The sequence below is a fragment of the Schistocerca americana genome, chromosome 4 (genome assembly GCF_021461395.2).
Source record: "Schistocerca americana isolate TAMUIC-IGC-003095 chromosome 4, iqSchAmer2.1, whole genome shotgun sequence".
Classification (NCBI taxonomy): Eukaryota; Metazoa; Arthropoda; class Insecta; order Orthoptera; family Acrididae; genus Schistocerca; species Schistocerca americana.
This window is the reverse complement of record NC_060122.1, coordinates 97,201,599-97,218,783: the sequence shown is the minus strand read 5'-3', so window position 1 is coordinate 97,218,783 and position 17,185 is coordinate 97,201,599. Positions and strand designations below refer to the sequence as shown.

At 38.4% G+C, this 17,185-nt stretch overlaps 1 protein-coding gene across 7 annotated transcripts in view; it reads left to right on the top strand.

Annotated features, from left to right (window-relative positions):
- The window catches only part of LOC124612683 (la-related protein Larp4B), a 335,239-nt gene extending 318,840 nt beyond the window's left edge, over window positions 1-16,399 (top strand). For 3 of the 7 annotated variants that reach the window (XM_047141011.1, XM_047141013.1, XM_047141014.1), the window contains 5 exons: window positions 3,071-3,343; window positions 5,952-6,281; window positions 8,528-8,909; window positions 11,879-12,053; window positions 13,062-16,399. In XM_047141011.1, the coding sequence (XP_046996967.1) occupies window positions 3,071-3,343; window positions 5,952-6,281; window positions 8,528-8,909; window positions 11,879-12,053; window positions 13,062-13,219 (1,318 nt within the window). In that variant the 3' untranslated portion in view covers window positions 13,220-16,399. The remainder of the gene's footprint in view (window positions 1-3,070; window positions 3,344-5,951; window positions 6,282-8,527; window positions 8,910-11,878; window positions 12,054-13,061) is intronic. The other 4 variants (XM_047141012.1, XM_047141016.1, XM_047141017.1 and 1 more) reach the window with 4 other exon arrangements.
- The last annotated feature ends 786 nt before the right edge of the window (window positions 16,400-17,185 follow it).

The following is a 17,185-nucleotide window of genomic DNA, read 5'->3' as shown; positions in this document are numbered from 1 at the left end:
TTGGCTTCCTTGTTCAATTAATATTAAAAAATTGTATGTCATGTATTCATATTACATTATGCTTTGTGATAGCAGGAGTCAGTGTACCACATGATGCACTGGTGATATACCAGTCTGCTGCCGTTAATCATTTAATCAGAGGTTTTAAAGTAAGAGCATGCATTTCACCCACAAACTAATGTTGCTAACTAAGTGATAGCAATAGTTTTTTTGCTTTTTTGTAGTTAATTGCAGAAACATTTGTCATGTGGAGCTTATCACCAGGCTTGCAAACTTTGAGCAGAGATCAGTTAGGAAATTGATGTGGTGCAGACAGAACACAGTGGTGACACCACAAAGTATTGTTACACACTTGTCCTGTTACATGCACACCAATCACGATATGTGCAAAGCAATCTTCAATTTGTAGCAAAAACACATGCAGTAATTTTGATCAGTTGAGAAAGGCTGCCACCCTCAACAATAATCCAGTTTGCCTCCTGCCCTCCATAGTAAAGTTGAATCTAGTGATTTTGTTGCATGTGAATGATGCCCGATACTGATTTTTAGAGAGGGTGGGGGGAAGGATTGTAACCAAAGGATCAGAGAATGTGATTTCTCCATTCATGGAGATCATAAAAGGGCTCAGTGAAGCACACCAGTGTAAAATACATTAGCAGTCCTTTATCTGTAAATTGTCGGAAGAAATAAAACATGTACTCTTGCACAAAACACCATGAAGCTCTTGCTGTCAGGAATGTTGCAGTGGCATGTAAGAAAAATTGGTTGCCCTGCGAGTTAGGTTTGTAACATACATAATAGTTTAGATTATTGTACATCTTAAAACAGCAGCTCTTATTGGCCACGTATTCATGTTTGTGTGGATCTTGAATTTTATGAAAAGTATTGAAGTATTATAAAAATGCTTTAGTTGTAAGTAATAAAGTTGTGTAACACAGCAAATTAAAATCCTCCATGGGGAAAACTGTCTAAAGTAGTAATATAGAAGGAAATGTCTGAACTGTTACTTGCCTTTCCATTTATGCTCATATACTTGGTGTGTTGATTATGAAAGTTGTTTGCAGTAGCTAAATTTTTGTGTCCAGTGTGAGTAATGAATTTATCCTGTATTAAAAAGTAATAAAAATTCATATTACTGTGTACACAATTGAAATATAAAAGTAATTTTTCTTCGAAATTTTTTGCATTCATCTTAGCACAAGAAGGGAATATGTCTTGTGGAACAGTATGTCACAGGACTGTATTAATACACATTGCAGGTTCATTTCTTTTCCTCTGTTGTAAAACCGTTAATGGTTGAATGAATTTATCATCATCCTCCCACAAAGAAGTTAAGTTCTATAAATAATACTGAATAATATTTTAGGATTGGAAAAATGGTTCTAACTAGAATTCATCTGTACTCCCAAGGCACAATTACTTATACTGAGGCTTCAGAGCAGCTGTAATTTGCAGTGATGTGGACTGCACAGTGTGTTGGCAAATGGTGCCTATCTGTAACCATTCCTGACAACAGAAAGTTGACATGATTATATGAATATTGTTCCCGGCATTTGGATTACTTGCAGTCCTTTCGAGAGGCTTCCTGAAAACTCATCACACAACACTCATGTATCAGCAGCAATGTGACTAATCACCATAGTTCAGTCCTTTTCTCCTAGCTGTATATAGCTAAGTAACTTTGCTGCCGGGAATCAGTAAGGTTTCTTGCGTGTAGTTCTGAATATTTTGGAGTGAACACTTGGAAGTGGTTGAGAGAAACTAGCATTGATGTCCTGCACCATTTCTCACCTCTTAGAGAAAAGGAGTTTGTGTTACTGACTTCGGGTTGAAATTCTCTTCAGAATTCGTTGCAGATAAAAATATTTGCCACTACCAGTAAATCTACAGGACAGTATGTTCAAGGTATCTGTGAAATTCTTGTGTGTTCTTAATTTGATCATCTTCTTTACTTTATAAATAATCTCATCCCATTCTCCTTAGTAGTTTCATGTTACACATGGAAAACAATACACTTCAGCTATTGGCTCTGTCAGCTCTGTGGATACCCTTTACTAAGTTTCAGCTCTCCCACGTTGCCTTATTCTATACAGCTCATTTCTTCAACGTTGGGTAAATGGTATTTGACTTGACTTATTTCTGACGGGAGCTTTGCAAGAGCTGTCGTGGAAATTTATCGGTTACAAAAAAATATATATGTAATAAGTATTTGTTGTGGAAAGCAAAAACATTGTAATTTTAATTTTTGTTGCTCCTTAACAGTGGTGTTGGGCTGTTTGATTTCCATTGTCCCTTGGTTACATTGCACCAATGAGGATGATATTGAAGTAACATGGGTTTTACATGTGTAATTTGTACTTAAATCTGTGTTAACTAATTATAGCTTTTCACATCCCTGCGAAGAAATACGAAAGAGCAAGCTCACGTAGTAAAACAATATTTTGATACAATCTGGAGTCGAGTGCTTTCCTAACTTAAGCTCTTTGGCCTGCTTCATATTGTGAAGTCCAAAATTTACAGACTTGCTAAAGTAGTGAAACTTCAATTTCGTGCAGTATCTTATAGAAACTTCAGATGGACTATTATGTAATATCAACAGGCGTGGCTGGTGTGCGTGCGTGCGTGTGCTCATTACAGTATTTCAATATTTGGTGGAATGGTTGTGGACAAGAACACACAAACATTCCACTACTCCCCAGAATTTGAGACTTGTCTCAAAATTTTTGAGACTTTGATGCTTTTTTTCCTCATGTTTGTTTAAACTATATGGTTGCAGCTTATGTTTTTACATACAATTTCTTGCATGTGTTCAGAAAGTTCTTTCAATAGAAGAGGCTTTTCCGTTGTTAAACTGCTTGTTGGGACTAAACCACATGTCACTGAATTAGGTTTATGTATGTTATACCAAATTATGTAATATTTAGGACAATTTCTGATTGCATAGTGTGGGTTTCTTTCCTTAGAACACTATAAATATAATTTGAACCATCACTTCACTACAGAGTTCACATAAATCATTCTTATCTAAGGACTGTCTTATTTGGAATTACTTTGGACTGCACGTTGTCAGGCACAGGCGGAGACGGAGAGAGGATGAGGTTTTAGTAACAGGGAGGACACCAGCTGTGGTAGGAGTGACGAAGCCTGCATCCTCAGGGGGGAGCCCCCAGCCCGTGAACAGGGAAACACTCAGTGTGAATGTGAGAACTGCTCAGTTTGACCTCGAGGCCACAGCATTCCCACCACTTCCAGGGCTGGAAGCTGTGACTGGAACTGCCACCAAAACTGTCGCGTCTGTTGAAACGACGCATGCTGAGACGTCAAGTTCTCATTGGGAAAACAGGTAAATTGATTTCTGTTACATGCGAAAAGTGTGTAGCATTGCACGATTGTGACACCTGCACGTTGATAAAGTGGACAAAGTTGTCATATGTATGCAGAATAAATGTTAGTCCTTATATGGGAGTTCTTCTGTAATAGCATTTGTGTATTCTTAGGTAAAGACTGTTGAATTAAGCTGGATTCATGGCTGCAATTAAGGTACAGCGTACCAATATTGAGATTTTTTTCTCTCTTTATAGTAATGAATTTGATGCTAACAGTTGTCCTACTTTAAATTAGTAAGATACTGTAGGATTATTTTTTAAAGTTGTGGCTTTAAGCATGTGTGCATTGCTTCACTGCTTGCAGTGATATTTTGCTCTAATTTCTGTGCACTGCATGTTTCATCAGCACATGTTCATAATTTGCACTAAACGTTTGTGAATTGGTGCTGTAATCATGTTTTCGTGTGTTAGCTATGTCGTTAAAATTTTATAAGTCTAGGCTTGTTACCCCTCTTTCTGCTCACCCACAAGCTTTGTGCTTTGTGAAGTTTGTGTTGCCTGCAGGTTATGTCATGGTTCAGAATTCTGTAAATCCACAGCTCTTAGGCATGCTACACAGCTCGTTAAAGAAAAGGGGAAGAAAACTCGTTCATGTCTTTATGATATAGTGTAATCGACTTGTCAGTTGGAGTTAGCCTTTAATTTGAATAGTAGACTTCACTTAAAAATGGTGCAGGTATATAGTTTCTGTGAATGTGCCAAACTATAATGTTGTAATAGAATATGTATAGTTGAGTCAAGTAGTTCATAATAGTTGACCTAGAGAAATACACATTACATCCTTGACATTCCACAACATACAAATACTTTTTGGGTTGTCACTAATTGTTTACCCAGTTAAATTAGATTATTATGTAATGAGTTCTGAGCTGTGATAAATATTGAAAATTGCTGTTTTAAACTTAGATTCTTTGTTAGAGACAATTTGGTACTGGCCAGGTGCATTGTTAGTGTGTTTATCAAGCTGCAGCATGCTGATCTGGATCATATTGCAAAGTTTCATTAGAGAAAATCATTATATATGACTGACAACACACACACACACACACACACACACACACATTGTGTGTGGGGGTGGGGGGGGGGCGGGGGAGGGGGGGTAGCAAATGCTCTGTTGCAATGTGCTGCTGCTTGGTAATAATAATAATGTCGTCAAAATTTGTGAACAGCAAATTCCTTCCAATAAAATAAGCAGATGAAATTACAGATTTCAAAAAAGTCAGATTAGTATTAAAATTTTACCCTTTCAGTATATCTTAAGTGGGGCATCAGTATTTATCATAATGTATTTCGTAGCCATACAAGACCACTGAGTACATTCAAAAATACAGAGGAGAGATGAATGTGATTTGCCTTAGCTGTTAAGATTTGTGAAATAGTTGATGAAAGTCCACCTGCAGAAATTCCCGTCCAATCCACAACCTATTGCAATTATTTTGTACTACAGGGTGATTCACGAAGGTATGCAAATATTTTAATATTTTACTCTACAAGTAAACCTAAAGAAAAAATTTCATATAAACATACCTCCGCAAATCTTTAGCTAAGATTAATAAAAGATTTTGCTTGAAATGCAGCAACTTCGCTAATATGAAGCAATTGCAAAACTGTATGAGGTTAAAGTAAAACACAATTTCCATTTATTTTGTTGTTACTGGCCTGGTGAATCTAATGAAACATATCAGACATGTATCTGCAGTAGTTTTCCAAAACATCCAGAGAAGCAAAGACATAATGGTTCGTGCATTCGTAATCCACATAGTTGGATAACATATGCAATATTCGAATTGCAGCCATAGCATTACCATCACATTTGCCGTAAATAAACACCATATCTGTGTATTCCTATGTCTTAAATTTGAAAGGCATCCCCATTTCATAAATCTATAAACTAAAACAGTTACTATGTGGTTTCACTTAAATACACTGTTGTTCTTTCACTGAACAATACAGGAGACCAATAACAACCAATTAAATTGAAATCTTGCTTTACTTTAACCTCATACAGTTTTGCGGTGGCTTCTTATCAGTGAAGTTGCTGAATTTCAGGTAAAATCTTTTATTAGCCGTAGCTGTGTAGCAAAACATTTGTTGAGCTATGTTTATATCAACTTTTTTTCTTTAGTTTTACTTGTACAGTAACATGTTAAAATGTTTCCATATCTTCGTGAATCACCTTGTATAATAGTAAACTTATTGTCAATTGGGATGTGAATGAGAGAAAAATTGAATTGTAAGTAAATTTTGATAGTTCCTTTGCTCATGGTATAAGTACACACATAACGAACTGTGCCATTATGTTGAATGTGTAAACTTGCGTGCAATACCTGTCTGTAGTTAGTTTCAAATAATTTTGTTTTGTCATGTATGCAGAAGAGCATTTACTTTTAGAATCTGATTTCACATACTGCATGGAATGGCATTGTGCCCTGCACCATTTTTATGTGGCTTCTGTACCTAAACATTCCCACTTCATTGCGTTGTGAGCCCCCTTTCTGTGGGCGATCTTGTGCATCATGCAAGTTACAGTTTTCATACAAACTCTTGAAATTATTTGCACTGCAGGCTGTCTGATGTCGTTAAGGGGACAGCAAAACCTAAATGCCAGGCTGGTGGTACGAATGGCAGTGGGAAGGAGAAAGAAAGCAGCAGTATATCACCCCGCGGTCTCTCACCAGTGCCCACAGTGCCTCCTGCGCCTTCCACTTCTCCAGCACCTGCCTGTACACCTTCGCCAGTTGCAGTTGCTGTGGCAGTAAACACTGAAACAAAGTCATTGCCCTCGCCCCCACAACTGCATGGCACTCAGCATGAGCGTGAGGTGAAAGATGTTGGCACGGGTAGTGACACTGCATTGAGCCTGGTCACTCTCACACCACCTTCTTCCCCAGATAAGTAAGTCAGTTACCTAATTAAGAAAAGAAACCTAATTCTGAAAGTCTTTCCACACCACAAATTTTTAATCTAATAGATACACATACCTTTGCTTGTATTTATGCCTTGTTAAAAACTTTTTAATTTTGTACATAACAAATTAAAATTGATCTTTAACATTAAAAATGTTTCCTTTGCTTTTGTCTCAAAATTTGCAAAGCTCTTACCTAGTTTCAATCATGTTAAAATGCTTTCTCTCTTAATGTTTGTGTAGTGCACTATCATGTAAAAATATTGCTTACTAACTGTGTGTGTGTGTGTGTGTGTGTGTGTGTGTGTGTGTGTGTGTGTGTGTGTGTGTGTGTTTTTTTTTTGGGAGAGGGACTGTGCACCTGCACATAATTTTTTGAAAATCCAGTTATGTTTGTAACAATACTCATTTAACTTCCAGCTGAATAACACCACCATGCATGTAAAGTAACCCTTCTTCTGATAGTGTTGTCCCAGTTGGGAATGAGTCCTTACATAAGTGACCTGCACATGTAGCTAAATTTAAGTTACTGTGATTCTTAGTACATACATGCTTATCATGTAAACCTGCAGGCAGCAGTAGAACATTAACATATAGTATGCTGTTGCTGTTGTATAATCTGATGGAAAAATCCAGTGTGATATGTCCCAACAGATTTATCATAATTTGGCAAACTGTTTGAGATGTGGACAGCTGAATAAGAAAGACAAAAATTGCTTAGCGTTTGGAAGAGTTGTCTTTCAGAAGTTCTGTGACAAAGCAATGTACATGGGTACTCACTGTCCCCGTATGCTGCTGACGGACTGCTGCTCAGCACCTCCACAGTTTGATCAACGCTGATCTGTACACCTGTACATAGTAAACACTATTTTGTAGGTATATGTGCAGTAAAACTCTTGCAGCAAGATCCCAGGCCAATGAAGGCTTATGTCCACTGCTGTGAGTAAATGCTTAGTTATTGGTAAAATTTTGTATTATACTGAGGTAGAATAACTTACTCAAGAATGTGCTTAAAATGTCATGCTGCTGAACCAAGTGCCCGTAAACGGGTGAAGAATGTTTTAAGTGTGTAGATCAGTTTGGTTATAAAATTTCAATAACAGCCATATTTTGAGTGTGTTCAGTGGAAGAGCAATGAAATTGTTATTTTATTTGTTAAATGTGTATTGTATTATATGTTTCTTCTTCACTTACAGCTGTTAACTTAAAATTAAATGTGCTGTAACCCATCTTATAGAAGTCGTTCGTGCATTGTGATTGTAGTGAAAAATTGTATTTGTTGGAATAATTGTATTCACACCAAGGTTTTGTATTTCCTGCTCAGCATCTTCTGGTTGGTCAGTTTGGATGTTTAATTCAGGTGTGCACCTTTCAGTTGCAATGTGTTTTAGTATAATGCAGTACTGCAGAAAGTTTTGCTAGGAAATATTAATATAACTACATAGTTTCCATGTATGGGAAATCTGTGTCAAAGCATGCTACATAAATGGGAAACAGATGATGGGATAAAATAGTGTGTATGAGAGTTTGAGGTGTATGCTGCCCATAACAATAACTACACTACATCGTAGATAGTGTTCTTCCAACAAATGGGACTGTTGGCTGCCATTCTAATACAGCCAGTAGTTTGGCAGGATTTTGTTACTTCTCAGTCCACCATTTACAAGACATTGTTATCGATTTAGTTAGTGGTCAACATGCTTTGACAGTTATGTCTTCATAGTCATAAATAGAAGTCATCAAACCAGCTATCAATGCCACCCATGAGATAGAATAGTATAGTGGTGGGCTGAGAGGGGCAGTGGAGGAGAATATTCTGAAGTATTGTGATTGAGTAGTAATTGAGAATGTGGTCCTGTCTGTTCAAATCAGATGTAAAACTTGCCTTTCGTGCATATTGTAGTACCAATTCAGTGTCGCCTACACCTCTTGACAAAGTGTGATCACTACTACATACAATACATAATGTTCAAACAGTTTACAGATGCTAAGCAGCATGCATTGGTGGAGTTTGCAAGTGTTAATTGCTGCTTGTGCTGTTAAGTTTTGTGAATGGTGAATTTTACGTAGTTTAATATAACAGGTGTAATGGTGTGTGTTGGCTGCTACTTGACACCTTTAAAATAATGTGTGTTAATTACTTATTCAAAATTTTTCTTCAGTTTGTTGTCCAGAACCAAAGACAGACTTAATTACGGCAATGTGGAACATTACTAACACTCCTCTGTAATTTTAGGACAGTTCCTGTTGTCAAATGTATGGCAGACAAATCAACAAAGACTGATGATACCCTCCTGAATGGTGACAATTCCTGTGGGGTTGCTGGTGTGAATCTCCGACCAGATTCGGGAACAGCTTTCAGTACGAAACAAGGAACGGTGACGTCTAATTCTACAGCTGCAGTACCAGTCACAAAGCATGTGCCGACAACTACAAATGCAGCCACCATGACAAGTGCTGTGGTTGTGACTGATACGGTAGTCACGCCCGCCCGCCAATGTCCACCAACTGTTGTCACAACAGGCCTGCCACCAAACTCAATGGCAGCACCAGTAGCAAGTTCTGCATCTGTACCAGATACTTCTGCACCAACTTTGGCGCCAGTCAATGCTTCACCAGTAAGTTAATTAGCTTGTTTCTGCACAGTATCACAGAGCAGCAGCATTAATACTTTTTATATTGTAGGGGAAGGCATTTCAGGTTGATAAAATGGGAAGTCCAGATTGGAATATCAACAGAATTCTGAAAAGGATAGATTGCTACCACCCTAAAGATGACACCTTGTATTCCATGCAGGCACAATGAAAAGACTGTTGCACATTGAACTTTCAGACAAAAATTTCTTCAAAAAGCAAAAATGTGTGCTCATTCACTTACTATTGTTGGAGTGAGGTGGGGAAGGGGAGGGATAGCTGGTTATGGTGGTTGGAGTGGAGGGGAAAAAGGTGTGCGCTACTCGGCAGAGTGTGCGTTGGATTAGTGGCAGGTGGGAGGACAAGAAAGCCAGGTGCAGCATTGTGAGGTTGTGAGGAGATGGTAGGGGAGGGGGTGGGGGGAAAGAGCAGAGGTGGTGACTGGTGGGCCTGTTTCCAGAGAGTGGTGCACTGTGAAGGTGAGGGGATGTGAATTTGAAGGTAGGCGGGGTGGAAAATGTTTTGTGTAGGGTGTGGCGACAGGAGGTTACTGTAGATTGAGGCCAGGTTGAGTTAGAGAGCGGCGAATGTGTTTTAAAGATAACTCTCACCTGTGCAGTTCAGAAAAGCTGGTTCTGGAGTGGAGGTTCCAGATGGTCCAAAACTAGCCCACAAATAAGATTCCACATACCATATGCCAACATGCACCCAATCCTCCCCCTACTCCCAAGAACCAGCTGCAAAGGAGTGCCCCATTAGTCATCCAATACTGCCATGGACGGGAACATCTGAACCACATCCTTCGTTAGGGCTTTATCTGTAATTGTGTCCTGAAATGAGGGACATCATACTTTTAATCCTTCCCAATCCTCTTAGTATTAAGTCACCCATCCAACCTTCACAACATCCTAGTCCATCTCTGCCACTCCCAAATCTTTCCTCTTGGCCCAGGGGTCATACCCCTGTGGAAGGCACAGATGCAAGACTTGGCAAGTCCATCCACCAGCACTCCCTTTTCCAGTAAAGTCCCAGACTTGATCCTACCCCATCGGAGGAATAGATCACTGTGAAAGCGGCTATGTCCTATACCAGCTCTACTGCAATCACCGCACAGATTTTTATGTTGGTATCTTTACCAACCAGCTGTCCGCCAGGGTGAACGGCCACCTCCAAACTGTGGCCAAGAGCAAAGTTGACCACCTTGTGGCACAACATGCAGCTGACCATAACATGTGTGAGTTCAGTGGCTGCTTCGTAGCCAGGACCATCTTGATCCTCCCCTCCAGCAACAGCTTTCTGAATTGTACAGATGAGAGTTATCATTATAATACATTCTCCACTCCCAAAATTATCCCAGCCTCAATCTACAGCAACCTTCTGCTCCCACACCCTCTACCTAACAATTTCCATCTCATGTGCCCTAGCTCCTTCTCCCACTTCACGTCTCCTCACCCTCATTGTGCACTGCTATCTGATTATGTACCCCATGTGTTCTCTCCCTTTCTGCTGCCCCTTTCCTCTCCTACCATCCTCCTCCCTTTCCCACAACAACCAGACACTGTGCCTGGCAGCCTTGTCCTTCCACCATTTAATCATTGCAAGCTCTGCCAGGCAGCACTAACTTCTCTCCCATCACTCATGCCTCACTATCCCTCCCCCTTCCCTGCCCCTCTCCGGGTGGCTGCTTCTGTTAGATGCAGCTGCATTCTTGCTAGAGTTGTTGGAGATCATGGTAATCAGAACATTAGGGGTGTGTGTGCAACTCAATGTGTCATATTTTTGGCGAGTAGAAATCTATCCTCCTCATAATATTATTGATGTATCAGGATTAAACTTTGATGCATGATGTAGATGTACCCTGTGAATTCGATTGACAAATTGTGAAATGTAAAAGAGTCACACCTGTTCCATTAGTTACTTAAAATGGTGCTTTTCCTTTTATTCATTTTAGTGAAGTATGATTGTCTTCTTTGGAAGAAACGCCATTAGGGTGCTGAAAAACCACAAGACCGCAAAAAGAACAGTTGCTTAATAGTTACTTTTATAGAACCTAGATTTCGCACATAATTAGAGAGCTTGTTGAAAGGATTAGTCAGAGGTACATGACTGTGTGTTCTTAAGTGGTGCATTGGTCTACATGTTACCTGCTTTCATCAAGCTGAAAGTTTGCAGGCTGAGTAAAACAGAATTCACTAGAGTTAAACTCACATTAAAGTTTGATCTGCAGAAGTTTCTAGCCATATAGAGCAGTTGGAGTGGTTCACATTGCCTCCTGGCAGTAAAACAAAAAATTATTGAGCCATTAAGTGTAAGCAGCATCATTTACTTACTTGTGGCATTCTATATATGTATGATCACTGGTCTCCTTCCAAGACCAGCCACTGCGAAAATGTGGCAGACTGTAAATTGCACCATCATGTTGCATGCTGCACAACCAACGATATGAACAGCTGCTTTTATATTTGAGCTATTTGTATTTCGAAAACACCCCAATCCCCTCAACAGACACCAGCTCTAAAGAAGTATGCCGGTAGGGAAACATGCCCCCCTGCACACGACTTAACTCTGTTCTTGCAATCCTCTGGCCCAAACCTCTGCTGCTCCCAAACCAAGGCTTCTCTTCACCCTTCCTAACCTTCTCCCTTTTTCAGGTGAGATTTATCTTGCTTCTAAGCATTATTGTTCACCAATTAAATTCATTTCTACTGGTGTTAAGCATAATTATTTTTATTGCTATCTTTTTAAAATTTATAATCAGATAAGATTCTACATGTGATCAGGCCTGAAGTTGATGTCGTGCCATTTCGGGCTATGCACTGCAAATTGCACTTGGTGTACTGCTCACATACCAACTCATAGTCCAGCACACAACTTTTAACATGTCACGTATGGCATGGCAGCATATATGCTGTCATCTTTATAAGACTGGTTTCAGTATAACAAAAATCTTCCAGGTTGAAACGGCTTGTGCTACGACACGCCTCAGCTATGCACAAGTAGCGCAGCACAACAAAGAAAAACTAATGCAGCGTGATAAGCAAAGCTCAGAGCAGCAAGAAAAAGAGAGAGAGAAGGAAAAGAAGAAAGATGCACAGACAAGTAGGGGTGCGCAGCATAACGATTCTAGAGGTGAGTTTGCAAAGCCATTAAATTGTCCTCAGTTTGAGTAATTGAATCTTTGTGAGGTGATTGTACTTTGCCTGCAGCAGAATGTGAACATTAGTGCCACTTCTCCAAAGAGAACTTTTGTGTGCCCTTTCTGTTTCTATTTTTTTTTTTTTAAGTTTGATTTATTAACTGTGCTCACTTACCACTACTATGCAAATGTATTACACATAATTAGTACTGTATGAAATGGTTTACGTGTCACATGGCTGTAAATTGCTAAAACAGAGGGGCACATGAGACTAGGCAGGTGAGAAGATAGGTGGAAAGTAATTAGTGTAGCATGTGATACATTAAACCACAGTTATTCTAAAAAGCAGTGGGGTGTGCGTTGGTCGTTAAGCATGGATTTTTGCATATAGTGCAGGCTGTTTCATCATTGCAATGTTCAGTATGTGTGACAAATGAGACACAGAAGATGTAAATGTTTTTAATATGTTTCTTGAGACTGAAACACAAACCATGCCTTCACGTGAAGCACGAATGCTGCCTCTAGAGAGAAAGCTGGAGCAAGTATATTGTGACAGAGAGCAAATTGCTGACAATGCAAATTGTTTCTTTGTCGTCACTGAGTGCATGTTTCACTATGCTCATCACTGCAAAATAAAATAATTTTCTTATGAAAAATCCTTTTATTTGGCAACTATACTGCCTTCAGTTCTGTAACTTAGTGCCTTACTCAGTTTCACAATTTAAGTTACGGCTGCTGTGTGTAAACATTCTTACTTGCCATATGATTCACTTTTTCTCCCGCCTCCATTTTATCTTTGCAACCCCTAGAGTTGTTTCCCATTGTTGCGTGTACAGTCTTTCCTGGGGAATGCATTGAAATATTGATACAAATTTCTTTAGATGGAAAAGAAAGTTCTACAGTTAATTCCATTTCTTCAAAAATCTTTCATGAAAATTATGAATTTGGACTAGTGTTGTTCATTGATTTGATATAATTATGATTATTTTCTTCTTCTCCAGAACAAAGTGCTCCACGTGAATACAGGGAAGGCCAAGCGAGGCAACATATGGGCCGTGGAGGGCCAAGACCTGTGTATGACCGCGACCGAGGAGGATTGAGAAGACGTGAAGGTGCACCTCGTTATCGTGAGTTCCTGAGACCGCGTTCCCCAAAGTAATGGTTTGCTGATGCTGATTAATGAAACAGGGTTCTACACATTTATATTTCCTGAATTCAGGGATCTCCTTCCTGAACAACGAAAAAGTGAATAGTTTGATTGCTCGCTCAGGTGTTTGTGCATCAGTTGCAGTGATAGGTGCTGCTGACACATTGTGCTGCTAATTACGGAATGTGGATTTGCGAAGTTACTTGAATTTGTGGTTTCGTGTGGATAGCCTCGGACTAAACGGTTTAATGTATATAATGAAGTTCTATTGCACTGTAGGTTTGACCTAACAAAACAGCCCAAAGTTGGCACCAAGTGCCTCATAACTGGTTCAGAATTTTGAACTCGTGTAAAAATAGTGCTTTTTGTTGCAGCTTGCAAGCACTCGTACATAAGCAACTGACTTTTATATGTAATACATATATATATAAATATATTAACTGTATAACATAAATGGAAATGAGTGTACATCAACTGGACTTAAGTTATTTAGTATCTGGTGTTGATTATGGTTATGTAGATAGCCAGTCAGAGTATGGTCATTTCATACGCCTTCAGTTAGAATTGTGCACGTAACTCATGCGGAAGTAAGTTTTCCAATGTCTACCACTGGATACTGCTGATGTTAATCATTGTTGATAGTCCTATTTGTGGTTTGTTGTAAATGCTCTTGGGCATAAGAATTTATATTGTGTGCGGAAAAAATATTTTGAAGGTGTCATTAGGCTCCATAGAAACTGAAAGGATTTTTTCTTTTTCTGCTGGTGGTTATGTGCGATTTCGATGTTTGAAAGTCTCACTTAGCTGAGATAGTGTGTCTGTGTGTATGTTTATGTGTGTGTATTTAGCCAGAGACTGTGATAGCCCCTATGTCTGACAAATACCACACATGTGAATGTCTTGTTAACAGTGTAAAATATCAGGGATATGTATATTTGAACATATTACTGCATAAATTTATATATATACATATATATATATGCTTTGTTGGAAAGTTTTGGAGAATATTAACCTCCATATTGTTTGCATTCTTTCACTTTTTATTACTATTGTAATTATTTTGTACCCATTTATTGTTGGCAGTGTGAAAAGTATTGCTATTTTTAACTTGCCCATAAACATACAAAAACTTTATCTTTCTAGCTTCCTCTGGCCTTTATTAGATCTGCAGTCTAAAATAAATACGCTATATAACAGCTTACCAACTGTAGAGGGTATGTGTAATGTATCATCATGCATTTTTGGTTCTCTGAAGTAGTTAAGAGAAATAAGAAAGACTGACTTCACAAATGTTGTACTGAATGCTGATTCATTCACACTACTGATGTAGTTAATTTTACTTCAGATTGGAATGTTTTAAGTCTTAAAATTAAGTTTGAGTAACAGGTAGTTTCATAATGTACTGGATCTGTGTTGAACAGAATGTAAAGATTTAACAGGCCTATATTGAGCAAAATGGCATTGTGTAAGAGGGAAAATATGGAACAGTGTGCAAATGTTGATTGCTAAGTAACCAATTATGACAATAAGTAATATCCTGAACTTTCTTAATAAGAGAGTCAGATCACCGTTGGATGTCAACATAGATTCAAGATTACCTTCAAAGTTATCAAACCAATTTTAAGAATTGAAATGTTTTGTAAATGTGCATTTCTTTGAAGTGTTGCACTGCAGGTGCTTGTAAAGAATTATAGTTTTAAGTGGGCAACTTCTAGCTGATATTGTATGTTGGAGTGCATGTCGAGTGGCTGTGTGTATATGAACTGTCCCTCCCTTCATTGTACAGAATTAAATTTATTTTTGACATGTAAAATGGTAATGAACTCTGGCAAAAAAGCCTTTCCTGATTCACTGCAGTAAAATAAGTTATGGGATAAGACAAATGTGAGATGAAGACAGTGAAAAAAGTATTATGCCAAAAAAGGGTGTTGGGATATGATTGAAGAACTGAACGTGCAGTTGCAAGATGAATTGTTAGTGCTTTATTAATTGTATGTAACTGCAAAGTAGTGAGCCATATGCTGCGGAATTTCGCCTCGTCGCTTAATGCGGAATTTGAAGACTGGATGGCTCATTTCATTAATATAATATATATTACATATTTCTATGTACACGGCATGCTTTTTGTGGACAAGTGTGTGTGAGCAGATTGTGTTTTGTTAAATTTGGTATCTTTTTCTGCAAATGCAATGTAATTTCATGTCCTGAGGCATCACACTAAGGTGAGCAAAATCAGTGATGATTCACTTCCAAACTTCACATTTAAGCCCATATTAATTGATGTGGAAAAATTTACTTGGGTTACATGTATGAAGGCATTTAGCATTTTTATCAAACAAAAGCAGTTGCCTGGTAGTATGAACATTGATGTTGTAACAGTGTTTCTTTTGTAAAAGGTTCCTGTATATTGTCAAGGCTACATGTTGTCCCACCCCTCTTGCAGTCAAAGGACCCACCTTACATTATTGTCATTCTGTGAAATAAATTTTGTATAATGCTATATCATCACGTGTTACACGGAGAGTAAATCTGTAGAACGTAAAGAAGCAATGTCTGTACTTTCTGTTAAGAAAGATATGTGCTTCCATTAGACATAGCTTCTGGTGTTTTGAGTTGAAAGTTTGTTCTAAATTTTCTTATAAACAGTGAAAGTGCTAAGTAGGTAGTGCTCCACAGTTGCATGCCGTTGGATTACAGGAATGTCAAAATTGGGAATGGGACATATGTATTCCATATAATGCAATGTTAAGAATAGTAACTAAACTGTAAACATAAATTCTACAGACTTGTTCATTTTATGTATGAAAGACAATGGATATACAGGTCTAAACATAATGAAATGGTGTATGGACCTCTGCTCCCAGATTGTTGTTTGTTGGTGCCTTTGTTAGAGCAGGCAGTTGAATGTTTGGGAGGGAGGTAGTGTGGAAAATACAAGGTTATTTCATATTTGGTCTTATTTTTGCAGAAAGTATTTGAAGGTATGTACAGCAAGAATGTTTTGTTCAGAAAACTGGTAAAAATTCTTATTTAATTGTCATTATTTTTGGGTGCTGAAGTTGTGTACCTTGATGTGTTGAGTATGGAGTTATGTACACCAGAACAGGCCTTAAGATGAGTCAGGTGATGTTTTGGTTGTTCCTTTTTCTGTTAATATTGGTTGAAAATAATAAAAAAAATGCTGCAAGTGCTTTTCCGTGTATGATGGCCCTTAGTTCCTTCAGTTTTGCTGCCATAATGAAACTTTCAGTCAAAACTGTAAGTATACTCTAATGTACTGAAAACACGCTGTTAAACTGATGCTTTCAAATAAGTACTTGACAAGCAATTACCCTATCCAGTTACTCAAAACCGTACCGGTGCTAAATGATTTTCCGTGTTAACATCAATGGTGCCATTCCGACCAGCCTTTTTACATTGGACATTGATTCTGTAATGCACCTGACACAAAACCTAATTTTGTGAAATGTGCATTTGTGCAATCAAATGTTTCTGCCTGGCTTTTAAGTTCCATCATATGTCATTAAGTTTTACTGCCTACTTCAGTTAATGTTGGCACATGCATTTTGCTACATTCTGTTGTGCACTCCCAGGCACACTAATGGGATGCTGGAAGCAGAGTTGTTGCACAAGGGGTTATTAATTTGTTTTTGGAAATAGGCATGTTATTGTACAAATTACATGGTCAGATGACACTGTAGTGAAAGTATCATGTGATAGTTTGTTGCCCCTTTCATGTGTGTGTTTAGAGTATAAAGTTGGCCAACAATGTTCTAAATGTGGGTAGAAGGTATTGGAATGAATTGTTAACTGAGCTCTGTTTTGTTTTTTGTATTTCCAGTTGCATGCATTCCTCTTTGTTGGAATTCGATGATCAAAACATAAAGTGGTGCAGTTCTTCTCGTAAACACAGGTCATTTAATAACCATTCCCAGATAACAGAACTGAAATCTTTGATGCAAGTACTAGCACACACCT